General features: G+C 37.6%; 2 protein-coding genes across 2 annotated transcripts; one reads left to right on the top strand and one right to left on the bottom strand.

Moving 5' to 3' along the window:
• Window positions 1-7,340: 7,340 nt before the first annotated feature.
• LOC139728509 (echinoidin-like) lies at window positions 7,341-15,190 on the bottom strand. The gene is made up of 3 exons (XM_071639446.1): window positions 15,075-15,190; window positions 9,784-9,949; window positions 7,341-7,574 (listed from the first exon to the last, which is right to left on the bottom strand). The coding sequence occupies exons 1-3, from the start codon at window positions 15,188-15,190 to the stop codon at window positions 7,341-7,343; spliced, it is 516 nt and encodes a 171-aa protein (XP_071495547.1).
• An 8,131-nt stretch (window positions 15,191-23,321) lies between these two features.
• Window positions 23,322-24,608, top strand: LOC139728510 (muscarinic acetylcholine receptor M1-like). The gene has a single exon (XM_071639447.1). The coding sequence runs from the start codon at window positions 23,322-23,324 to the stop codon at window positions 24,606-24,608; it is 1,287 nt and encodes a 428-aa protein (XP_071495548.1).
• Window positions 24,609-27,762: the final 3,154 nt, after the last annotated feature.

A 27,762-nucleotide genomic window follows, 5' to 3' on the forward strand; every position in this document is an offset into this window, starting at 1 on the left:
ACATGAACAGAAACTTGGCACAGCCTTACTAACACAGCGAACAGATGTCGTGACGGAGTGTTGTTGTTTTTTCTTCCTAAAAAATGAAATCAAATAGCCTTACTACACTTACTGAGTTAGACTCTTTATTATTATTCTTCAGATTTCTTTGTCTCCGTATTCAACCATTATGATGTTGAGTGGTGTGGTTTCTTAATAGTATTGTAGCGAACAACGGGGCTTTGGTACTTATGCAGACCGAGCCGACCGTCCGTTTGATCGAAATATACGACCACTCTATGATGAAGAGGATAAAACCTTAAGTTTCCCACCACTTGCACGTCAACCGTCTACACCTTGCACTTCACACCATCTGACTCAAAGGCACATTCTCACTTTCACATCTAATTCACCCAACACACTGACAAGTGAATTTTCACTCTCACTCCCGACGTCGTTTCTAGAGTACGTCGTCCTCCGACGTTCGCCCTGGAAGTACGTCGTTTGTACTTTTCATTTCCAAAGTACTGTACTTCGTTCTCCGACGTCAGTTCTGGAAGTACGTCGGACGTGCTTGTCCTTTCCAAAGTACTGAACTTCGTTCTCCGACGTCCGTTCTGGAAGTACGTCGAATGTACAATGTACTTGTCCCTTCCAAAGTACTGAACTTCGTTCTCTGACGTCCGTCCAGATACTCAGTTATCCCACGGTGCAGCAAAGCCCGCTCGAGAATGCTCGCAAAGGCTGCTGGACGAGTTGTCTTCTACTGCAGAACCAGTGGTTCCATCCTAGTCCCACCAGCATTCATTCCAATCAATACTTATATTATATTGAACATGAATGCATCACAACTTCAGAGGCGATGTACTGGAACACCAACTTGTTTATTTACAGGTATTGTGTGTACATACTGACGTTCACAACTCGTACCGAGCACAAGATAGAGAGACAATGCTATTCTACAGCAATGGCAGCCACACTTGGGTGATAGAAGCACTAGGGGTATCTTCATGTTATGGTGTTGTCGGAGGTCATGTGATGATGTCAAAAGTCATTTGAGGTCATATATTAAAGAATATGTGCAAGACTCGGTTTTCTATGTTAAAGTTTACCTGCAAGATTCTCTTTTGACAAATAACTTGACATAAGTTGCTTGGATTACAACCTAGCTTGGGTCATAGATGCACTGGGGGTACCTTCATGTTATGGTGCCGTTGGAGGTCACGGGATGAAGTCAAAGGTCATTTGAGGTCATACATTAAAGTTTACTTGCAAGACTTTCTTATCACAAGTAACTCGACACATAATTATTGCTACAATGGCAATCAAACTTGGGTGGTGGATGCACTGGGGGTACCTTCATGTTATGGTGCCGTTGGAGGTCACATGAATAAGGTCAAAGGTCATTTGAGGTCATACGTTAAAGTTTACTTGCAAGACTCTCTTATAACACGCAACTCAGCACATGTTGCTACAATGGCAATCAAACTTGGGTGTGGTAGATGTCTCTTGGGAGTTGAAGGTAACCACAAGGTCAAAGGTCACAGACAGGGATCAACGAACTTTTAGGGCCCTATGTTAAGTTTTTAGGGCGCATTTCGTTTATGGTGCATAACTTTTGATCCCTTTGTCCGTTTGTGACCAAACTTGGATGGAAGATGTCCCTTGGGGAGGTGAAGGTCGTCACAAGGTCAATGGTCACAGACAGGGGTCAACAAACTTTTAGGGCCCAATGTTATGTTTTTAGGACGCATTTTGATTGTGTGTGGCTCATAACTTTTGACCCCTATGTCCGTTTGTGACCAAACTTTGACGGTAGATGTCCCTTGGGGAGTTAAAGGTCATCACAAAGTCAAAGGTCACAGAAAGGGGTCAACAAATTTTAGGGCCCAATGTTAAGTTTATATGGCGCGTTTCGATTATGGCTCATTACTTTTGATCCCTTTGTCCGTTTGTGACCAAACTTGGATGGTAAATGTCCCTTTGAGTGTTGAAGGTCACCACAAGGTCGAAGGTCATAAGCAGGTCAATTAACTCCTGGGAATTATAAAAAATATTAATTCCTTGTACGCGAATGGGCGAGACACAATTTGGCACTTGCCTTGTATTGGAGTTTCATCTTTATTTTGTCTTCACTTTGTCGTTATTTTGTCTTTACTTTATGTTTACTTTGTCTTTATAATTGTCAATGAACATGATCGGGGCTCATTGCAGTATCTGGTGGAAGACCCAAGTGCTTGCATCACCGCCTGGCACCATGTCTTCATGCTGTTGATTAGCTTCGTGATTCGCTGCTGAGGAATGACGTTCCACTCGTCAAGTAGTATCTAATCAGGGAGTCCTGCCGATGTCGTTGCATTTGTGACCCTCTTCCCCACAGCTCGGCCAAGTTGATCCCAAAGATGTTCTATGGGGTTGAGGTCGGGACTGCGCACAGGCCAGTCAATTCTAGTGATGCCCTCTCTCTCTCTCTCTCTCTCTCTCTCTCTCTCTCAAGAAAGTTGCACACAAGTCATGCTCTATGTGGTCTTGCGTTGTCATCTTTTTGAAGCATCTCAGCTTCAATTTGCCCTATGGCGCGGGCTTTTTGAGCACACGTGGCATGATGTCAACCATAAAACTTGATGAGCTATCAAAATTGCCTGGCCTGGCACCACTGAAAATTTGAATGTGAAGTTAAGATGTCTATTTAAATTTGCCTTCATGTCTGACCAGTGGAGAACTAAAGACATAACACAAATCAACATAAGATACACTCGGTTTGCGGTTCGCCATGCATAGTCCTTAGAAGAACTGTTGGAATGACAGGAGAAAGATAGAAAGAAAGGTCGGATGAGAGGTGAGAAATTGAGTAAGAGTATTCTTTCTGGAGTGAGTGTAATCCTGAAAAGGACTGTGAACCAAGGAAAATAGAAGAGTTTAGGAAAGGACTCAACGTTTCGGACAGTTGACTGTCCGTCCTAAGGAGTGAGAGAAAGCAGGAGATGCGGCGGGGTTGAGTAGGCGGGATGCGGACGTGAGTGAAGCTTTTGTATTATTTTCCCACATTTACAATTTTCTCCTATATACAATAACTACTACGCTTAACTAGATAACAAGGAGCCGGCCAGCCATTCTGGATATGACATATATGCTACTCCTTTCTCCCTTGTATTATATTCCCTTATATACAATTTTCTCCTTTATACAATAACGATTATATTGAATACCATTGCACCGATGGCACGTTCGCCAACGTTAAATCATCATACATGCTAAATATTATATTTGTTAATTATGTCACTATTATCTAACAGATAACAAGGAGCTGACTCCTTAACATATCACAAGGTAAGAAATATTTATATTTTCTCTTTATATATCTATATACATGTATATAGGTTACGTAAATGTCACACAAAATTATATGTTCATATGGAATATATATGTAAATAGTTAAGGTGTTGTTTTGTTTTGCTATTTTCTATGCTTTGTTCTGAAGAAAAAATGAATAAAATGAAGAACATTTTATCATTTTGAAAACCTTAAATGTAAAAATTCGGTCATGATAACGTATAAGTGTTTTCTGTCCATTATTCCCAACGCCTTCTCTCTTTCTTACGAACTTTCCCCTCTTTTTCACCCTTTCACCCCCACCCTTCCCCTTTACACTTTATCCTTTTCTCTCCTTTTTCCTCCCACCATATTATAATATAACTGTGGTGATAAACAGATAATGATTGTGTATTAAGACGACTGTGTTTACATCTGCTTCTTTTATAAGCAGGAGGCACTCATTTCTCTATCAGTAAGACGGGAAATCACTGGCAGACCTATCACCAACTCGGGGGCCATCCCACACCGAGCATATAGCGATCTCCATCCTCTACTGGCACCTGTCAACTGCTCATCCTACCCGATTTTTTTTTTTATACGTGTATGACGCATCGGATCTCTCCAATAGCCTCCAATCTTAAACAGCCGGGGTCACCAAATAAGCTTGGAGAGGCTCGATCCGCCTTCACTATCGATGCAATACTATTCTATATGTTTTCTCTGCCATATATATGGTACTATATATAATAGTGATTTCATATCGCCACTTTGCTATGCAAGAGCATGTTGTTCAATAATTTTACAGCCCTTTGGGCACATTATACAATTATGACACTATTTCATAGACAAGAGTGCGACTGACCTGAAATTTGTAACTCAAAACTAAATTTTAAACAGGAGCTCTTGATTCTTTCTGGTGACCCCCTTTCTGGACTCAATTATTTTACATTGTTAGGCTTGAAGCCTGCCTTCTACAACCGCACACTTGTCCCATTAAGAATGCTGTTTCTAACTTTGTTTCCAATATTTATATGATTATAATTATATTATCATCTTTGAATATTACATATATGCATGGAGCTCCATGATATAAGCATGAGGTATTAATAGGTTATAGGAACAAGTGCTGTATTGCACTAAAGTTTCTTTTTTCCATATGTATATCTGTTCCAAGTTTATGAACTCATACAAATATTGATTATTCAGATTTTTTTTATAATTGCCACAAATATTAAGACATTTCGCAGAATTTGAAAACGTTGAACTTAGTCCAGTATCACGAGCCGCTCCCAGCATTTTATGAAATCCGAGGTCAACCAACAAGCTGAGAGCGGTTCGAAATGTTATAACTGGCAGTTGGTGTATTATATGCATTTATTTCATACCCATCAGACATTGTAATGTTTTTCTTGATGGGTTGGTCATTACATATTCTTACAGGCGAGCGAGACCTGTTACAAATTACCAAAATGGTAATTAGACAGAATTGCGACTGTCCCAAATTTGTTAAATATGTATCAAATTTATACGAGTACTTACTCCATGGTTGACCCACTTCTGGTCTTTATTTTTTCAGTAGTCACCGGCTTGAGGCCCTTTTTATCATAGTCGCACTTCTGTCTGCAACTTAATGTTAATTATTATAAGAAGGCGAAACCAAAAACATATGTTTGTGTGGACGTGATATAGAGAGGTATTATGAATAGGCACTATTTTATGTTATGTACATGTATATACATTAGTTTATATAAGAATATAAATCGGTATATACATACATATACAGGCGTCTACATTATGGTATATAATATGTATTTAAAAGATTGTTAAGAATTGAATGAATTATAGGAATAATAGGTTATCTTAAAATATATATGCATATATACTCATTAAAGACAGGCTATATGTACATATTTTTTGGTAATGTTACCAGAATATAGATAAGAAAGTTAAATACAAGAAGAGTTATGATTATTTAGAATAATGTATTATGCAACAGTGGGAATACAGGCGTCCCATAGGTGACAGTTTTGGTGCCTTATAAAATAAACACAGAAATATTTGGAGTTTTGAATTTATATCATTACGCATTTGTAAAATGCAAACTATATACACGGTTGTATATACATCATTATGAATTTATATAATATGCGCAATGATATGGTATATCATTACGTAAACCCACGTATGAACCCATACTTGGCCGGGGAGCCTCGGCAGTTTTATATATACATGTATATCATTATACAATATCAATTAATGCTTTATAAACCCACATGTATACTACTACAAATACTATAGAATAAACCAATTTAAATTGCTAGGAATTCATGAACTCAATACATATCGCTACGTCCGTCATTTCACCTAACAAACCACCCATCCTCATTAGCAACTTATGATTTTATATGAAGAATACGCACATTGTGGGGAAAATTATGAATAGATAGGTCCCCATTGAATACAACAATAGAGTAGAATAGAATAGCTTTCTCTCACTCCTGAGGACGGACAGTCAACTGTCCGAAACGTTGAGTCCTTTCCTAAACTCTTCTGTTTTCCTTGGTTCATAGTCCTTTTCAGGACTACACTCACTCCAGAAAGAATACTCTTACTCAATTTCTCACCACTCATCCGACCTTTCTTTCTATCTTTCTCCTGTCATTCCAACAGTCCTTCTAAGGACTATGCATGGTGAACCGCAAACCGAGTGTATCTTATGTACTACACCATGCAAACACCTTCCTTCAAAAATCAACAAAAGAACATGTTCTCTATTTACTCTTCACGACCATCCTCATTCATAAGGACCGTTCTTGTTCATTTTGCAGCTTTTCAATGCAGACCTTATCAGACACTTTTGAGTACAGCCTTTTACTTGATAGCATAATCATAATGAGTAGGATATCATTTCAAACAGAATTTAATAATCTTTCTGTTGATATCAAGCATGTATTGTATAGTGCTTACAAACTGGAGAAATTTACAACTGAAGTCTGATTTCCAAATTTTTTGAGGGGTTTATATTATGTATATCATAATTTGCGTATATCTTTAAATATGTATCTGTGTATGTATGTGTGAGAGTGTGCCCGCGCGGGTATGGTGTATTCGAGAAAAGTGAATATTGACGATCTACCATATTGATGACAGCAAATTGCACCTTAACCTCCTGATGATCGAACGAGCAAAATGTAAAAGAAGAGATGTGATGATCTAACTGTCCGAACCATTCTTCTTTCATATTCCTCCATCATTCATTCGACCATTCTTTTTACATTCACACACTATCTTTAAGGGCATTATGCATCGACTGATAGAGAAATGACTGAATTTTCCATCAACATGATCAATGACAAAATCTATACCAGAGCTCGATAGCAATTATCAACGTCTTAACAACGCATAATTATCATGAATACATACAAGAAGTATATACACGCTTTTTGAGTTATGGGAAGTTAATGTGCTTTATTGATACACTGAAATTGGATGATAACAGTTCAGCATGATCAACGACATTGGTATTCTGAAAACATTTGTCATTTTTCTTCAAGTTGATCTACTTGATGCGTTACGTTTCTGTGATGCCTGACAACCTATTGCTCGATTTTTTTTTTCAATGAATATTGCATGCTCTTCTGTAATTACTCTGAAACGTAGATCACTACGATTTGCGTAGATCCCTTTGATATGGATATCAGTCTATTTTAGTTCTATCAGAGCACACTCAAGAAACATGAACCCCTAAAACAAGCGCAGAGAAACATGATGAAATTAAACAAGAGGATATGATATTTGTATGTGTAACATAAATGCCAACCTATACCTCAGGTAAGTTAATTGAACTCTTTCATTACTATACCCTGGTCTTCCAAAATAAGTCTATGCGTTTGACCGTCAGACAAAATGTAATTTCAAGAAAGAGAATTTTTCGGTTACCCAATCTTGAAATTGAGCCCAACATAGGTGCCAAGACGGCATGACAACATAACGTGTGAACGTGTAATCAATGCACATGTGTTTGGATCCATAACTCTTTAGGTGGCCTACTCCGTGGGCAACTTGCACATGAAGTGGTTGACGAGGGCAGAATCGCAGGGCAAGTCGTTCCATCTCGGGTCGTTGCTCTCGAGCTGCATGTGGACGCAGTCCTCGACGCCGCCCCAGTTGTCGGGCTGGTTGGCTCTCCATGAGACGAAGTCAAGGGGCGTACCATCAGTCCACACCATGTCGCCCTCGCTGGCGACGTCACTCAGTCCCAGCCACAGCATAGCATTGCCCTGCAGTAAATACAACACTAGCCATGCTGTACTCTTCAATAATTACCTGATTACGGTTTTATTATGAGTACCAGTGGCGGATGAGGGGGGGGGGGGGGGTACCGGGCGCCCACTTTTTTTTTTGTCAAAACAAAAGAAATAAAAGGAAAAAATGGATGGGAGCGCGTGCGCCCCTTCCCCCTTTATTTCTTAAAACCCCCTCCCCCCCCCCCCTTTACGGAATTCCTTGATCAGCCCCTGAGTAGGTGAGGTGGTTATTGACGAGTATGTTTTTTTCCAAAAAAAAAAATCCCATTTCCTGAGTTGTTTTTTTTACACGCCATTGTTTTGTCCCTGAAAATTATTTTCTTTTATATAATATATTTCATCTTCCTCGTGTCTTTGTGTCTATGTTGGAATCACAAAAATTGTGTAAATCCTTTCATGAAGGAACATTTTGTTGCAGTGTAATTGTTGTAATTGTCATTTTTATTGAAAATTATTTTATTCATTTTGTGTCATTGTTGTGTTGCTTTGTCATGGAAGAACATTTTGCAAAGATACGAAGTTTCGGCACTCAGTTGCGTTCACAAAGGAGCCTCTACACTTTTTTTTATCGCATTTAATATCATAAAAAAGAATAATCCCCTTTAAAAAAAGTTAACGTCCACCACCATCCTTCGCACAAAATTAAAACAATGTTGAATTAACGAACGTAAAGTGACAAATTAGGGAGTCTCCTCAAACCGCAAATAAGATGGTATTTTGTTCTTGAACTTGTTTCATTAATTCTTAAATTACTAAATTAAAAGAATGAAATACAAATATTCTGTTTATTTAATCATCTTTGTGTCCTTACTCCCTATGTCACTTGAATTCTGAGTTGACAAAAAATTCTAAATTTTCCCACTTCAATTTTCTTTCAGGTTATAGAGAGATAGAAAGAACGGAAACGTATTTTTGCTATTTCATTCATATCTCATTGATGTCTCATCTCATTCATGTTATTATCATTCCCTTGATGGGCATTTCCAAATTAAAGACAACGTGATAATTTTGGCAATTTTTACTTTTGTGCATTGGAGGATAAAAACAATGTGCTCAGTCATGCGTAAAGTTTCCAGTTATATTGACTTACTAGATTGATAGCCAATATCTTTATTACGGTACAGAATACATTGGTTTTCATGAAAATCTTCTATAAGAAGTCTTTTGAAAAATATAAAGTGTTTACTTTCTTTTTTACTGAGTATTTGTATCTCAATGAGAATGTATGAGTTACCTTTCTCTCCCCCTCCTCATTTTTTTTTTTTATTCTGGAGATGTTCAATACTTTTTTTATCGACAGAAAGGATCATTTTGCGTAAATAATTGCATTTTTCGTAAAGTCATCAACTTTACAAGTCGTTACTCACAAGAATTGCAATGTCTCATTCTACATGAATTATTTAATGTAGAAATTCCCAAAATTTAAAAAAGTACATTCTTTTTATTTTTTTTTTTTTGGTAAAACTGCTCAGTTTTTTTTCTTTGTACATCAAAAAAAAAAACAACAAACCGAATACGGTTCTCATGGAGAACTGCATACGTTGCAAAAGTCTCTATAGATGGCAGTGGCATGTAATAGGAGGGAATACCCCTCTCTGCAAATTATTCCTGCTTGTAATGTACGTCCCCGCTATATTCTGTCGACATCTATCTTATCCCTTCTCAACGAAACAGACAATTTTACATGTCCTAAGAAGACTTAATAGGAACTGAAAATACTGAAAAAGACAAGTTATACTATAATTCATATGATATAATGTTTTCTATGTACAAATATGAATATAAAAATGTCTTAGATGTTTTAGATTTACATAGATAAACAAAATCATGACAAAGATTTCACTTAGTGCTATCAGCTTTTTCGACATGCGCCTTTTTATCCCCCCCCCCGACTGAATTTCATTCATTTCATTTATTTCACTTCCAACAATGAGATACATTTACATACACAAAATAACACAATATTATTATCAGAACAATGTAGTAAGGAAGAAAAGAACACATGAAATTAACATTACAAAATACGTGAAATATCCAAAACAACCATAGATTCTACAACTGATCAGAACAAAACAAAAATGAGCAAATATTAGTTCCTCCAGCCTTGCTCTCAAATGATATCTAATTGATTTCACGGACGAGAACACGTTTTTAGAGATCTGTACAGCTGTATTTCTTTTACCTCCTGTTGGGTAGCAGCCCTGTAATGTTCGAAGACAAACTCCTGCTCGGCATCCGAGTGAATCGATGCGAGATGACCGATATCCACACAGTTCCCTCCGTGAGACACGGTGAAAGTGTTGCACCGTTCCTCGGCCCCTTGCCATGAGAGGCTCTCTGCGACATGCCTGTAGAGATACAATTTGTATTTCATAAGTTTTACCGTTATCAAAATAATGCCAACATGAAAGAACTACACATTCATAAACACTGACGTCATAAATAGTTTCAATTTGTCAGAGTCTGTCACCAATCATTACCAATAGCTAGAAGTTCAAAGTTACGGAAGTAGATTAATTCGGTAAACTGGCCGGATTTTAATACTTGGACGCCACTCGAGGAACAGCTGCACAACAACGTTTTTATTCCAAAATTAAGATTTTAGATTTTAACATTCCTTTGGAATTGAAATGTATTGCCCGTATTCAAATCAGATGAGATTGAAAGAGGTGCATCAGATCTTGTGTATGCGTTCTTTCTTCTTTTTTTTTTTCTTTTTTTTTTTGGGGGGGGGAGGGGGTTATGTGGCTTCAAGGTGCTATCGATTTTTTTTTTCAACTTACCAGGAGGAATCAAAATCTACATTGATAAGACATTACATTAGTTCATGTGTGTCAAACATTTCACATAGCGTTGTTTTTCACGCAAGGGTGACAAAATCGTCATTTTCATCACATGCTTACATGCACTTACACAAATAACGCTCACCAGTTACTCAAATGAGTTTTGTTAATTTTAATATATTTGTATCTATAGTCCTCATGTAAACTACTATTTTTCCCTTTTAATTCTGAAGAGGGACTTCCAGTTTGTAAGCCTTTGACTACAGTTTTCGGAAAGTGATTAGGCACTACGAGTATACGCTGATGCTGATCAATTTGGTAACAAAGATTCCAGTTAGTAATTTTCGTCACTTACAATGATAATGTTATTTTTTTTGTCTTTGCTGCTGTAACCTAATGTAAGGTAAGTAATTAAATCAATTCCGCTGAAATGTGATTAATTTAGTGAAAGAGGTTGATCATGTAATTTAAAAATAACAAACAAATAATACAATTCGTGGTTTCTAAGTTTTTCATTTCTGCCATTGTACATGTCATTAATCGCCTATAAATTTATTGTGTGATGGTTCAAATGAAGTCGTAAACCTACAACAAATTGTATGGAAGTGTCAACAGAAAAATACGATGATCTAGATAATTTTGTTAACAATATCAAGACTATACTTTTCACTTTGTTACATCCCCAGTTAACAATTTCTTCAGTGTTTCAAACACATAACTCTCCCATGGGAATTTGGCCTGACGTTTGAGTGAATTAATTGCCCTTGTGAAAAAAGTAATGTTTCCAAAACAACGATGAAACTTTTTTTTTCCCGGAGGGGGGGTCAAATTCAAATGTCCGTCGACAACCGAGAGAAGTGTAGATATGCAATTATTTCTAACCGTCCGTGGAAAAAAAAATCATTATATTTCAAACTCCATTGGACCCTCAAATACATGCCCTTGGGAGGCAATCTGTCCTGAACATGGAACATATGCTTTGCTTTCGAGATCTACAAATTCAAAATGACGTCATTTCCAATTATTGAGAGCAGTCTTCGCATAATCCATAATAGGTTTTCCCTCCTAATTTCATCAGATTTGCATTCGGATTAACGAGAAGGAGTTCAATGTCAAGCAATTTTCGTCAATGCTTTGCTCTCACGGTTTATTTTAATTCTCTGATCATTCAAATTCGTTTCATGTCATTCCTTTTAGATTCTATTTCATTCAATTTAGAGGGAAATTTATTCAATTTAACGACGCAAAGTGGCATTCAATTTAGCGTCAGGTGGATATACGTTCAATTTCGTCCCAAGTACGAATATCAATTTCATTTACAGGAACACAACTTCGAATTTTAAGCATTCAAAGTCAGTCAACATAAACAAGTTCTGTTGTAAGTGATTCATACCGCATTTATGCACGTCAAATTCTCATTTTCATTGTTAAAATAATTTGATCATAAAATGTCATCTTCATTTCATCTTTATATCGGTGTATTTAATCAGTTGATTTCAGTCATACATGTATTTTACGTTACTCTTTTTGCCCAATCTTTCTTCCAATTTCACTTTATTCATAACATATGGTTGTAACACTTGCGAAATGGTCATATCTCTCAAATTTTTAAACGTCCAGATGCATTATGTACATTTTGTAAGCCAGCCCTTGGTCGAATTTTTACCTGCCTCGTATCTATATACTCTCTAAAAAAAATCGAGTGAAAAATTTCACTCTAAAAAGAGTGAATACAAAAAAGAGTGAATTTCGAGTGAAATTGGAGTGAATTTTGAGTGAAAATGCTCATTTTCACTCATTTTGGAGTGACGTCAGGGATCACTCGAAGATTTTGGGGTGATCCCTGACGTCACTCCAAAATGAGTGAAAATGAGCATTTTCACTCAAAATTCAGTCCAATTTCACTCGAAATTCACTCTTTTTTGTATTCACTCTTTTTAGAGTGAAAATTTTAACTCGATTTTTTTTAGAGAGTAGGTTTTCCCGCCCAATTTCATCAGATTTGCGTTCAAATTTAGTGAAAAGGCGTTAAAATTCGAGCGATTTTGGTCACGGCTCTACTCTCGCTGTTCATTTTAATTCTTTGAGTATTCAATTTAATTTCATGTCATTCCTTTTAGATTGTATTTCATTCAATTTAGAGAGAAATTCATTCAATTTAACGACTCAAAGTTGGCATTCAATTTCGCGCAGCTGGATAGACGTTCAAAATCGTGCCAAATATCAGTTTCAATTTCATTTATAGGAACACAACTTCGCACTCCGAACGTTCGAATTCAATCAACATACACAACTTGTACGAGCCTTTTTTTCACTGTCGTACGATTTGATGATACAATCTTATTTTCTTTTCAAAGTCTTATTTGATTATCTTAATTGTATTGGATGTATTTCTTTTCTGTCGACCTTCCTGTCGCTTTCAATTCACCCCTAACAGTAAGGATGTAACATTTAGGAAATAGCCATGTCCCAGAATAATCTTAGGGGTCCTATAAGTCCAAATCCATATTGATCCATTTTGTTTCCATTCCAATCGGATCAGCTGTAGATAGATCAATTTTACCAAAGGGTTACTCTAAAAAAAATCGAGTGAAAATATTCACTCCTAAAAGAGTGAATACAAAAAAAAGAGTGAATTTAGAGTGAAATTGGAGTGAAATTTGAGTGAAAATGTTCATTTTCACTCGTTTTAGAGTGACCTCAGGGATCACTCCAAAATCTTCGAATGATCCCTGAGGTCACTCCAAAATGAGTGAAAATGAACATTTTCACTCAAAATTCACTCCAATTTCACTCTAAATTCACTCTTTTTTATATTCACTCTTTAAAGAGTGAATATTTTCACTCGATTTTTTTTTAGAGAGTATATCTCCAGTTTTGCTGGTTGTCAAGGTTATGCTTCATCCACTAATTCTGTCCGTATACCTCTGAACGTTTTTAATTTTACGCTTATGAGCCAAAAGAATTAAACAAAAAGAAAACGTAATTGTGCTTTCAATAATTCAAAGAAGAGAGGGGTGGTCATACCAGTGAGCATATCGTCATTGCTGAGTAGGCCTAATAGCTTTATCGTTATTAGCTTCATGTTATACAACAGAAATCTTAAACGTATTTGTGGTGCTATAATATGTATTTTCATAAGGCTGATATCACAAATTATATGACGGTCAATGACGGTTACTTTGTTTAAATTCTATTAGAATTGGTGAAAAAAAAGAGAATGAGATCATGATTACTTTAAAACTATATATGATTGGATATATATATATATATATATATATATATACACTCAGCAAAAAAGAAAGTAAACGCTTTTTCAAGATTAGATTTCTCATAGAATGTTTGGCTGAAAGCTAATGTATTATATACCATATTAAAGATAATTTAATTGGCTATCAACCTGGTAGGTCAACATAAAGGAGAACTTTACGCGTGAGTGAACACCATTGTTTTTCTCTTCCAGGACACAAAAGTAAAAATTGGAAAACTGAACAAGTTGTCATTCATGCGTATGAACTGTTCGATTGAACAATAAGAACAAACAACAAATTTCACACAAAAAGAAACATGAATTAAGTTTAAAAACTAAACATTTGATCTCTATGATATCTTTAAACTTCAAAATATCGATGAAGGCTGAAAATAATGGAGGAAAATAAAGCATCTTTTGTCAAATGAAATAAGAGAAGAAGTAATAATTAACAAAAATGGTACAAATTTGAGGGGTTTTTTTCAAATTAGGAAATTGTAAATAATGTTTGGTTCTTGAACTTGTCACATGGATTCTTGAATCACTAGATTAAAAGAAATAAACAAAGAAATTCTGCATATCTAATCATCTTTATGCTTATTATTCCCTATGTCATTTGAAGTTTGATTTGACAGAAAAGTGTTATTTTTCCCCTTTAGTTTCCCACTTTGTTTTTCTTAGAGGTTATAAAAAGATTATTAGAGAGCATAAACTTATTTTTCCTATTTCATTCATATCTCTGATTGTGTTAAACTGGTCTTTTGTTGTCAATGTTATCGTGAAAGGCACTTGTAAATGAAAGAGAACATGTCGTTTTTTGCAATTTTTATTTTTTTTGCCTTGGAGGACAAAAACGAATGTGTTCACTCATGCGTAAAATTGTTCTTTTTAATTAACCTATTAGCTTAACAGCCAATGAAAATTCCCTTCAATATGGTATGTAATACATTGATTTTCATAAAAATCTTCTATGAAAAATATAACATCGAAAAAGTGTTTACTTTCTTTTTTTGCTGAGTGTATGTATACGCGAAGGTAAGTTAAGAAACCTGAGTTATACATTTAGACCCTCATTCTATTTCATTCTATCAATCCGCAGACAGTTCTTTTGCTCGTCCTCACGGATAGAAATGCGACATCATGTAACAGATATGTAAACAAATCTCACGCACAGTAATGATGATAAATAATGATAATAATAATGGTAGTAATAATAGTGGTCCAGCTTTCGCTGCTCATGGTGCTTCAAAAAAAAATGATATGATGAAAATAATATGCAATGTACAACATGACAACAGGGAGGAGAAAAACAAACAATAAGCAAACTCATATCACAAATATCATGATAAAGACAGACGAATACAATTCAGCATTTACATAGCATTTTGATTGTCCACTTTTATGACAATCAACACCCCCCTTTTCCCCCATTAATTATACCTGTAGCAGTAGTCCTCAAATTCTGTAAAGCCTTCGGGGCAGCAGGCGTTTGCTCCCTTTGGTCCGGCCAACACGGCGGCGACGAGTAGAGCGAAGAGAGCAGCCGAGCCCTTCATAGTGGTTCTTGTTGAAGCAGTGGTAACACGAATGATTCGTTCTGTTGTAGCGGGTGTGGCGAAAGCATCAGAGGACCCATACTTTTATATGCTTTGTATCGATTCAGATGGACTTGACAGATAAGATCATCTCCCAGATGAAAAAAAAAAGTAGGCGTGCACAATTGTTGATGACGTCGTATGACATGAAAGGAAAGTCTAGCGAGTTGTGAAAAGCAATGTTTAAAGTTTGGAGAAAAAATGGTTTATTCTCTACCACTCTGGTAAGGGGCTAAGTCATGTATTTTCTATCCAAAAACACAAATTACAAACGAAAAAGAAAACGGTCATCGGCCCCTAGGATTTGCGGATTGTTGCGGGGTAATCTAATATCACGGGGCACACTTAACCGTGTACTCTCTGACGCTTTGTCAGGCAATCTTATTAGAATATTTTGAATTTTCGATTTGAACAAGAGGTTCTCCATAATATTAACTTACATACTTTTGTGGGGCAAATGCCATATTTTGAGTTGCCGTGTCTGAAGTGGTGTTCGCGTGCTATACTGATTTTGGTTCGATTTTTGTGCAGTGCACTCTTCTAATTTTTGTGTTCGCACGCAAACGAGAGGGTCATGACACTATAGTTACTTCTGTTCACCTCCTGTTCTTGACTGCACAATTATAGGGGTGAGATACTTTTAAAGGCACTCAATCGTGGCGAGTGGTTTGTGCGGCACGGAGACGAACGCAACACGCTGCCTCCCCCATTTTGTATCAAATGTAGTGACCCCGAATGAGAATAGCGCTGGCTCAATGGGTCAGCGAACAGCACGCTAACCTACAAGAGCTCTATGCTGCAAATCTCCTAACCCAAAATGGCTGTCCGAGCGAGCCACGAGAGCTTCCGAATGGACGCACACTCTCAGTGCGCATGCGCATGAAGAGAGGCCAGAGCCACGCGTCTTCTGGCCTCTCTCCTCCAATCACCGCATGTGTACGATGCGTACACACACGCACACACACACACACGTGTCTCAGTGGCAGCATTGTCCCACACGTTTATGGATATAGCACCGAGTCTGGCATTGCGCAATTGCATGCACAAACTTCGGTCGTTCGGAGTTTACGTACCATAAGGGATGGCGATCGGCTGCCTTTAAAAATACGAGACACCATTAAGCAAACCAGCCGCAGAAAAAGAAAGCAACAGCAGCAACAATAAATTGCCACTAAATAGTTGATGCCTTTCCATTTCTTTTCGATATCCCTTTGCCTTCATTGACGTATTAATTATTCGTTGGATGTCCATGTATTATAAAAAAAATTGAAGTTTGAACATTTGACTTGCTATCTATTTTTTCCCGCCAGTATGCTTAAATGCATTGCATAAATGGCGTCAGAGTTGAACTCACGCGGCTTACACCGACGCAAAACAGTAACATTATACTACATGTACACGTACATTTAAAAAAAGAAACATGAACAGAAATTTGGCACACCATGTAATGCATTAAAAAAAGGAAACCCGTTTGTTTCTAACGAAAATTTTCATATCTCGTTTTTGACTTAGACATCCAGTAAGTAGGCCTATATGATGAGATCTGAAAGTTGTAAAAGGATGAGAGAAGACAAGTGTGAGTTTGCGTCTAATGGCGGTGTTCCATTAAATGAATGAACTGTATAGAAATATAGATCACTCAAGGATAGTCTCTCACGCCAGTCTTGATGCAGTTAAACAGCGTATCATTCTCGTCACCTTACCTCTATTGTCCGAGTAATGGACTTACCGCCACCAGAAATTGTGAAAAAAAAAACAGAATTCGGCCACTTACTAATGGTCCATACGTCTTCATCAATATTGGAAGGAGGTATACATATAATGCAAGGCGTCTGCTTGACACTCGTCCTTCCGTGCATATGAGAATACAATGACACACTATTCACAATCATTTCACGCGTGCATCTTACATTCTTTCGGCTGGTACACACGGCCTTCATAATATGCGCAATTGTTAAAAATTAATGACAGGGTAAAAGCAAAACTTGCTAACACAACAAACAGATGTCGTGACAGAGTGTTTTCTTCCTAAAAATGAAATAAAATAGCCCTACACTATTAAGTGAGTTAGACACTTTATCATTGTTGTTCTGATTTCTTTGTTTCTGTATTCAACCATAATATGTTGAGTGGTGTGGTTTCTATCGAGTATTTTGATTCTCAAAAGGGGGAAAGTCGTCGTGCGTTTCTCAACATACAGGGAATTCGTTGGTCATTGGACATGAAGCGACACCCAACCCCATGCCCCTCCCCTCCACCACCAGGAATAGGAAAGGTTCGATGTTTAGGGGACGGACTTATATAAAACTCTGCAGCTGACGCTTAAAGACATCAAACATCTTCAAGAGGCTGTCAGTATAGATTGGGCATTTGAAGTTGTGGGGCACACCAGTAACTCCTGAAGAGGAAGACGTTGAAGGTAGTGCGACTTTGAATTTGAAATTTGACTTTGAAAGAAATTTAGATATCTGAAATATCCACCTAATGTTTTTGCGGTTTGACTCATGATTCAAGCGGCTGTCAGCATAGACTCCTGAAGAGGAAGACGTTAAAGGTAGAGCGACTTTGAATTTGAAATTTGACTTTGAAAGAAATTTAGATATCTGAAATATCCACCTAATGTTTTCGCGGTTTGACTCATGCTTCAAGCGGCTGTCAGCATAGATTGAAGATTTGGAGCTGTGATACACTATCGTGGTAAGTGAGGAGCAGAGGTTTGAAGTTAGGGCAACTTCTAATTCAAAGTATTCATCGGTTTTAGTCTTAAAACACATGTTTTTATGTAAAACGGTTCTCTATCTGTCTTTAGGATTCAACCTATTCTCACAAATTTATATAGTAATAGAGAGGGAGGACATAAACAACCTCTTATCTGAGTGGATCGTTAATGATAGATCTGAAAGCGTTAATAGATTTAGAGTGACTTCTCGCCGAAACTTTTACCCTCCCCCCCCCCTCAAAAAAAAAAAAGAAGAGAAACGGTTGGAGCAGATTTACTTGGGCGACTTATCTGAAGTCATGAAGTATTCAAAATATTCTTCTTCTTTTCTTGTTACAGTGCCACAGTGGCACTGTAAAACTGTGAATACCCGTACTGAAAGTCAAACTCGGAATTACCAAATGGCGACTATCATTTTATGACTTAGGGATATCTGAGAGCACAGTGTTTACATGACTTCATTCAGTATTTGGACCCCCCCCCCCCACAAAAAAAAATGCCTAAATGGTTGTCAGAGAATGGCGTAATATATTCATGTGTGCTTGCATAGCAGAATAACATTAAGTTCTCATACAAGTAAAAAGTGAATGTTTGTACTTATCTTTACAGAACAGAAATCGGTAATTTATCTGTTATTAATCTTATTATTAAAAAAAATGGTGGTGTACAAAAATAGTTAGCCTGAAATTAAAAACAAATCCGTACAAATACAGCATACGATTTTGTTTTGTCTTGTGTTTTGGTGTTGTTTTTTTTTTTTGGGGGGGGGGGGGTCTTTTTTTTTGCAGTTGCCATAATAAAATAGCCAAATTTTGAAGGAGAATGTTGTACGAAGAGGGATAAATTCGATAGAAAAAAATGCGCATGGTCTCGTGGGTACTTATGCCATGCTTTCATTTTCATTTACTTGTAATCATTGTATGAGGAACTACTCATTTCACAACCCCTGCTTCTCGGAGCTTCTTTTGTATTTATTATTTGCATTGAACTAACTTGGACCAAGCTGAATTGGATTGAACTGAATCTAATTCAATTAAACTTAATTGAATTGAATTTAATTGAATTGGATTGGATTGAATTAAATTGAATTGAATTGAATTGAATTGAATTGAATTGAATTGAATTGAATTGAATTGAATTGAATTGAATTGGATTGAATTGAAATGAATTGAATTGAATTGAGCCGGACAAAATATAATTAAAATTAAACTGACTTGGACCGGACGAATGAGAACAGGATTGAAATGAACTGAATGAAAAGTTACACAACAAACACAATTTTGCACTTCTTTGATATTTTACAGTTTGCATGTTACCCTCTATTATTAGCTCCCGTCATGGTAGGAGCTAAGCCCCAGCCATGAAAATAAATTTCCACAAAATTCAATTAGTTTTACATGCGTTACAGGATCAGTCCAACAATACCTTAAGTGATATGGGACAGATGTGGATAAAGCTGCGGTTTGTCACCACAAGAACCAGGAAATCGCCAAATATCCATTACCTGATTTTGCTTTTATTTAAATCAAATTCTCCAGAAAGGTTCCCAAATCGAATAGTTGAAAGTTTATTAGGCTTCAATCTTTTGAGAAGTGGTGGTTACGGTGTCAAAATTTTGATTGTTGAAAAATGCTAGTTTTCTTATATTTCAGAAAAAATAACAACAACAAACTTATTCCTCATGTTTCTCAGAGTTCGACGTAAGCGACTTTATGAAGTAACGCCATAGCTTGAGATTACAAGCATTGCGACTACAATTCACGAATAGAACAAATAATGGGGTAAGCATAGCTATCATGTCACCATGATGAAATTCTCAATAACTACTCGTTATTCCGAAAGTTCATAATTCCAAAAGTTAGATGAGGTTCGTTATTTCAAATATTTTGTTAGTCCAAAAAAAGAAATAAGGTTCCCAGTTTCGAAGATTAGTTAAAACGCACCTTTTTGCATTTTAGAATCAGCGAACCATATATACTTCTTTTTTGGACTATCGAACCGTAGGAATAAGCCAGTTCGGAGTTATAGCTCATGGCGCATTGGTACGAATGACCTTTCTTTTTCTCAGTCGGTTAGGGGCACTTCATTCCTTTTCAGAGCGACATAATGCATAAGCTTAACGTAACAATTTATGGGATTCGTCAATCATGTTCAAACAAAGAATGAACTTGCGTAGCGACCAGATGACCAGAATGATCCGTCAATTAACACCTGTGGAAGCATCCATTTAATTGTTTAGCAATGAATGTATTAACACTCTCTTTCTAGTGATATTGCCAAATACCACTTTTGCTGTCTGGTGGATGTGCTGGCAAGCAACATTATGAGGATTACGTGAATAATCATTACATCACAGATCATAGGCGCCGGAAGTGGGGGGGCAGGGGGGGGGGGGGCGGCCGCCCCCCCAATCCAAAAAGTGGGGGGGCAAAACGCATTTTTGCCCCCCCAAAAAGCCCCCCCCCCCAAAAAAAAAAAAAAAAAATACTTCTAATAAAAATAAATGAATAAACAAAGAAAATAAAACAAATATGTATATATATGAATAAAAGGGAAAAAATATGGCTACAAACGGCAGCTTTTGGACTGTAAAATGTCACAATTTTCAAGCTCGCTCGCTTCGCTCGCTCGCCATCCAGCAGTTGAGCCCGGTGCGCCTCCCCCTTAATTTCTAAAGCGAAAAACATAGCTACGACGGCAGTTGTTGGACTCTAGAATGTCAAAATTTTCAAGCTCGCTCGCTTCGCTCGCTCGCATTGAATCGTTATGCCATTCTCCTAATGTTGCTGACAGTAATTGCCAGTAGTTGCGCCCGATGCCCGCACCCCTTAATTTCCAAAGCGAAAGATAAATATAGCTACAAACGGGAGTTTGGGGACTGTAAAATGTCAAAATTTTCAAGCTCGCTCGCTTCGCTCGCTCGCATTGAATCGTTATGCCACTCTCCTAACGTTGCTGCCAGTAATTGCCAGCAGTTGCGCCCGATGCCCCCCCCCCTTAATTTCCAAAGCGAAAGTTATCGCTACAAACGGGAGTTTTGGGACTGTAAAATGTCAAAATTCTCAAGCTCGCTCGCATTGAATCGTTATGCCATTCTCCTAATGTTGCTGCCAGTAATTGCCAGCAGTTGCGCCCGATGTGCCGCCCCATTAATTTCCAAAGTGAAAGATATAGCTACAAACCCCAGTTTTGGGACTGTAGAATGTCAAAATTTTCAAGCTTGCTCGCTTCGCTCGCTCGCATTGAATCGTTATGCCATTCTCCTAATGTTGCTGCCAATAATTGCCAGCAGTTGCGCCCGATGCGCCCCCATTTATTTCCAAAGCGAAATATAGCTACGATTAAAACTCCAGTTTTGGAACTGTAGAATATCAAAATTTTCAAGCTCGCTCGCTTCGCTCGCTCGCATTTTATTGTTATGCCATTCACCTTATGTTGCTGACAGTATATAATTTGTCGATCGTTTCACACCGTCATTCCATAATCCATGTAAGGAAAACTTACAATGTTCCTCAATGACTGCGTTGTTGAATGTATCACATTCCGTAATGTATTGTAGTCCCATTATTGCTCACGCACACATGCACAAGCATACAGACCGTCAAAATTACTTTATGGTTCCCCCCATGTTTCGACCCACCGTACGCCACTTTACATATATATATATATATATATATATATATATATATATGTATAATATATGTGTGTGTGTGTGTGTGTGTGTGTGTGTGTGTGTATGTGTATATTGTGTAACATATGCATGGTCTAATCTTGAGCCCCCTCCAATGTTTGCCCCCCAAATCCAAAACTGCTTCCGGCGCGCCTGTCACAGATGTTTATCCCATTGAATTTAAAAACCCGCATGCCTGTTGGTACGAATGACCTTTTTTTTCTGTTCATGCGTAAAGTGGAACTGCGAACTGGCTTATAACGAACAAACGAATGTACCGACTGAATACCATTTTTTTTTTCCTGTCGATGCAAATATTCACATTTGTTTTATGTATATCTGATTTTGCTGATATTTTTCACTGCCTGTAGCAATTGTGTTTGAAGTTGTAACGATACGATATCATAACCAAAATAATTATGTATGTACAGATATGCGGTGCCACTTGAAAATTAAGAGTACAATAGATATCTGTTTACATGTATATAGCAGCAAAAGTGCGCTTGATGCAAGAATGAGACGTTTTCCAGTAGGGCTATCGCAATGTGTAAAACGTATACCACAGCTTCAAGAAATGATAGGAATGTCGGATGAATTAGGTAGAGTTTAGAAATTGTGGTAGTTAAGCTGTAACGTTCATCTTATTTGCCACCTTTTTCGATTCATTGATTTTTCTTCTTGCTACCGGTCAGGGGATAGTTCAATCGTAATAAGAAAAAAAAATGAAAATGGTGATTTACTATTTTCATCTACTAAAACAACCGAGTTTGGGTTGATGACACAGATTTCTTATGCCATATACCACTTTGATGACAGAATTCTTCCGAAAGAAACTGTGTGTTTTAGAAGTTGCTTTTTTAGTAGTGGAATATAAGCAACGATAATTTGGTGTCAATATTTCGAGCATTTGGCAGACTTATTTTCAGCAATTTTTGGAAAAGAGTTTTACACGGGAATAGATTTTTGTTGTCTCTTTATTACTTCTCAGTATGAAGTCATATGCCAGTGAGTTATGTCCGTGTCCTCATTCCATTAATGTGTAAAATATTGAAAATGATCGGTAGTCTCTAGTATCATGGTAAGTGTTGATGCAATTAAGATGTGGACTTCCATTTGTATAGGGTTAGGTCAATTCAATTCAATTCAAACTTTCAATTTCGTCAATATCATCATCAATCCCGGTCATCAATCCCAGTTGCGATTTAAACTTCGTGATTTGACAGGTGTGCTTGTATTCTTTCATGCAAAGTGTACGTTTTACTCAATCCAGCCTAAAGGTCCTGTTGAGGACCTATAGGCCGGAGCAGTGATTTTTAAGATGTGCAGCAGTGATTTTTAAGAAGTTCAACATATCACATTTGATGCATATGAGCAGCCTTGTTGTACCACAAAACATCGTACCATTTTTAGATAAAGCCTAAAATGATATAAGGAGATATCAGTATTTTTCTTTAAACCGTAACTGTAGATGGTTTCGTCTGGAAACATTTTTATCATAACTATTGTTCACATTTTGTATATTTAATAATACTAAAAATTGATTTTACTGATTCAATTTTTACAGTGGTTGTTTCTATCACTAACTCACGTTTTAGAACTATTTTAAAGCACTAATGCTGGGTTTTTGTTTCATCTGCAAATTGGAAATTATGCCTTTAATATTCTTCCATATATTTCAGGATGAAAGTACAGATAACTTCATAATGGAGAACATCACCAGCTTTGTATTAGCATCAAGTGGTAATACTGAGTTGGACAACGAAGATACCCTGCTGGGCCTCGTCCGGGAAGCGAGAGTGGGCGTCAAGTTCATCATCACCGCGATCATCGCTGCAATGACTGTGTTCATGAACGCATTGATCCTGGTGGCTTTTGCCGTCCAGAAGAAGCTTCGAACATACAACAATTATTACATCATCAATATGACTATCGCTGACTTGACGGTAGGAGCGCTTGTGATGCCGGTGCGTTTAACGATATACCTGTACGACGGCTGGATCTTCAGTCGACTGGCGGGTTTGCTTTTCTTGGCCCTTCAGAACGCCACTCTGGGCGTGTCTGTCTTCGGTATTGTCGTCATCACAATCGATCGTTACGTGGCCACACTCTATCCGATGATGCACTACATGAAGAGAAGCAAACGCATAGCAATCGCTGTTAACGTCCTTACATGGCTTCTTCCTGCCATAGTTTGGTTGTTTCTAAACGTCGTCTGGGACTTTCTCGAGCCGAACAAGAGCACGAATTCGTCGGGCTTGCCGAGACCAAACTTTTCCCGCTCACTGTTGCCAAGCACCATGATATTTTGCCTCAGACTTGGTGGGCCATTCTTACTCATTCTGGTGCTATACCTCAGGGTGTATCACGAGATACGAAAGCGCGGTAACGACCGGCGTGCAAGAGCGATGCTAACTTCTCCAACGTCACCTAATCCTAAGGTAACTCATATCGGCGACGATGAAGCCAAGCCGGAGACCCCTTCAAACCCTCACAACACTCCTCCCCCGGAATCGCAAAGAAATGGGCCAACTAGTCCCAATGCAATTTCAGTCGACGGTCTCGCAAATTCGAAAAATGTTTCCGACGCAAATAAAAGTACCCATGACAACGGTGTTCCAAACGCCTCAGATGTTGTGGAAGAAGTCCCTCCTCACTCAAGGAAGAAACGGTCTGTTGCAAGTGTACCGGCCATCATCACACGTATCAAACAGAACTCTGACGAACACTCGAGTGAAGGTCGCAAGGCGATGAGGACGCTCACGTTCATCCTCGTCGCCTTCGTCCTGAGCTGGCTGCCCAACACCGTCAACATCATCATCTTCAGCTTCGACCAAGACCTCTACAGGTGGTTGAATGCCACGATCGGATTTTCCGAAATATCAAGATGGATCTCTTACTGCAATAGTTTGATCAATCCACTGGCTTATGCTATGGCCCTGCCTCTACTCCGTGAAACCATTGCCATTATGTTTTACAGACGATGGAAGTAAACATACTAGGAGGAAATTTGTAAAAAATTGTATATTACATAGATTACATTTTGTATGTTATGTTATCATATTTAGCATTTTAACTCTACTGAACCTAGTGAATGTTCAATCCAAAGTAGCTATTCAAAATTTCATTGTGTTCTGAAGATAAAAAAGGAAACATTATATTTCTAATTCTTTTGATGACTTTTGCAAAGTAAACAGTCCTACAGCACCAAGGGAAGCATATTTAGAACCAGAGATAAACAAAACATGGGGAATAGTCAGAATTTGGTCTGTCAGGTACTCGCTGTCCAAGAATGCCATAATATTACCAGGTTGATAGTGCATGCCTGCCTCAGCAAGCCTCATATATTTTATGCCTCAAATAAGCCAATAATCTTTATCAAATTAACTTCTTTTTCTTTTTATATTGTTATTATCAATTTGACACATATTTACACATCAAATGTGACCGTGCATCACAAAACAAACAAAAAGTTGCACGCAGTGATTTTGTGTGAGGACTGTAAATAGGCGAAATGGGTCAACCTTTTCATTTCTTAAAAACCCTGTACACACTCTTCACTTCCACTTTGAAAGGATAATGTTACTGATTTGAAAGTTGTCATTAATAAATGACAAATTGTGTTGATAAAGCATGCTTAATTCCAGCTTAATTTGATAATCCCTTCGTTATTATTGCTCCGGTGGTTAACACCCTGTTTTTTGTCCCATTCATGGCACAGCTAGCGTGGCCTGGAAAAGATTAAGCGCTTGAATAGACTCTTTACTTCAGATCCTGTTTTCTCAGTTCACACTTTCCCAGAGTGTGTGCTTTCTTTCCGACATTTAGATAGGTTAGGAGAGTCAATTTGAATTGAGTTATACATCATTTTAAAGCTTAGAGTCTGCTATCTTAGAATCTGCCCTTAACTAAGAATCCATGCCTGGCGACTTTTTGCTTGTTTTGTGGTGCAGGGTCACAAATGTACCCATTTCTGACCTTGTTAGTCTACTATGTCAATAATAGATGCCGTGTTATAGGTGTGCTTTGTATGATTGTGTGAAATGTCATGTTTGTACCGGTGTAATGCGTATACATGCCAGCCGAACTGGTCAATAAAATCGAATTGACTTTTGATTTTAATCAAAGGGAAATTCCAGGCGATTTTTATAATTTCACATGCGTCATAAATCATGAACAAAAATCTGTGGTGCCATGTACTACATAAATGTTTAAATGTATTGTAGTTCTTGAGCAGATAAACCAATACTCTGAAAAATCCAAGACAAATTGCATTGAACGAGGAAAATGACATACGTTGAGGCTAATATATTCCAGGAATGTAGCAACGCAATTCTATTACCATATACCACTTGCATATAACTTCACCTGTGCTATGCATGTTTTCTCCCTTTATTGCGTTTCCTTGAACATCCAATTATGTATTCTTATATGAAGCTTTTATATGTTATCAACCTTGTTCACTGTGGGTTTTTTTGTAATGACTTTTGAAAATATTCCCTTATAATTCCTCGTCTCAATCACATCACTATAAATTCTGAAACTGTGTACGCGGTAAAATCAGTTTGTAGATTTTCAAATGGTAAAGTCTGAAAATCACCTGAAAGTCTCTACTCACTTGTCCCTTACCTCCATCCCTTTCCAGTTACCGGGAGATACTTGTCAACATTTTGACGGACTTCAAGTCGCCTACTTTAATTTTAGAGTAATGGAAACCTAGTGCAAAAGATTTTTTTTTTTTTAATTTTACTGTGATTCAGGACATAGATCATGTGACAAGGTCGGTTTGAAATTATTTTTACCTCTGATATACATGCTTTCGATATCGTAATCATTTTCAATTTTCCGTTTGCAGTCCACCAACATGTAGGCCTACTCAAGATCAACAGGAAGTTCTGTTATTGTAATTTGTGGGGAAAGGGTGAAATAAATTGAACTAAAGCTGAACTGAATTCGTAAATTATGATATTCAAATTTACGTCTTAATTCAGCAAGGCTTGTGTGACTGTTGCCGTTCCCCATACAGTCAGAAATGCGATGTTCAAAATATCAGTCTCCTGGCCACGGTAGTACGTGTTGTTCCCCTAGCAAGGCACATTATTCATGTCCATCGGGAAGTTCTGCAAGCAATACCTCCTTAGCGGTCACGTAAAACAAATCAATCCAAATCAATTCAAATCAGTCAATAAGGGCAGTTTTGCTTTGGCTCTTGGACTACCAACAACTAGAATATATTGAAGTGAAACAAGAAGAATATATTGCCGTCGATAATATATGTGAACAGGTTATGTACTCACTGCCTATGAGTGTCACATCATTACATGTTTTCCCGCTGTAAATATTTGTACAGAAATGAGTAAAGACAGAATGGAAGAAAACATACCTGCATTGCTTTGATTGATTTTCATCGCCACCGCCGTAATAACTGCAATCTTTCTTATCAAATACAAAAAGATGTCTACGAATTTACAGCCAACGATCCAAGCATTGGCGGATCCAGGAATTCAGTGAAAGATGTGGGGGGATTTCTGGTGCCATTTTCAGGTTCAATCAGCTGACGAGCAAGCAATAAAAAACAAACAAACAAACAAACAAACAAAGGAGGGGGGGGGGGGGGGGCTGCTGTGCCGTTTCTCGTGCCACTTCCATCCGCCCTGCCAAGTTTATGAAAACCTTCGTTTTATTTCCAACTGAGAAGATGACTGGCGCTAGCTGGTCTTCAATGGGGTGCGGTAACTGTTAGATGTGAGGCGCTACGACTTCACCGGGTTAAGAACCCCATGGAGAAATCAACTGAATATCTGTTAATGAAATTTTCTATACATCTTGCCTTAGATTCCTCAAACATTACAGTTGCGTATAACGCACAATCCTAACACATTAAATCTACTGTCATTACTGTAATGCTTAGTAACATTTTTCACATCACTGATTGTATATTTGCTTATCTTTTGAAAGTCATGTATTGATTTGTCTATATTTCCAGAACCACACATATATCATGAAATTAGCAAACTCATATCTCCGTAAAAAAATGCACTCCCCCAAATACAAAGAGAACATCACTAAATTTGGGAACATCCTGTCTTCTCATTATGCACTGTGACCATTATCCTTTAGCAAATGTTGCATGGATCCATTGGTATC

The sequence above is a fragment of the Diadema antillarum genome, unplaced genomic scaffold (genome assembly GCF_040938485.1).
Source record: "Diadema antillarum isolate AM-2024a unplaced genomic scaffold, OU_Dant_1.0 seq00000182_RagTag, whole genome shotgun sequence".
NCBI classification, from domain to species: Eukaryota; Metazoa; Echinodermata; class Echinoidea; order Diadematoida; family Diadematidae; genus Diadema; species Diadema antillarum.

Bases quoted from the DNA above. Each gene is read 5' to 3' on its own strand.
- LOC139728509 (XM_071639446.1), bottom strand. From the start codon at position 15,190: ATGAAGGGCTCGGCTGCTCTCTTCGCTCTACTCGTCGCCGCCGTGTTG. The intron at 9,950-15,074 runs GTATAATTAATG...GTATCTCTACAG, and splicing joins TTTGAGGACTACTGCTACAG to GCATGTCGCAGAGAGCCTCT. The intron at 7,575-9,783 runs GTAAAAGAAATA...TATTTACTGCAG, and splicing joins GGGCTGCTACCCAACAGGAG to GGCAATGCTATGCTGTGGCT.
- LOC139728510 (XM_071639447.1), top strand. From the start codon at position 23,322: ATGGAGAACATCACCAGCTTTGTATTAGCATCAAGTGGTAATACTGAG.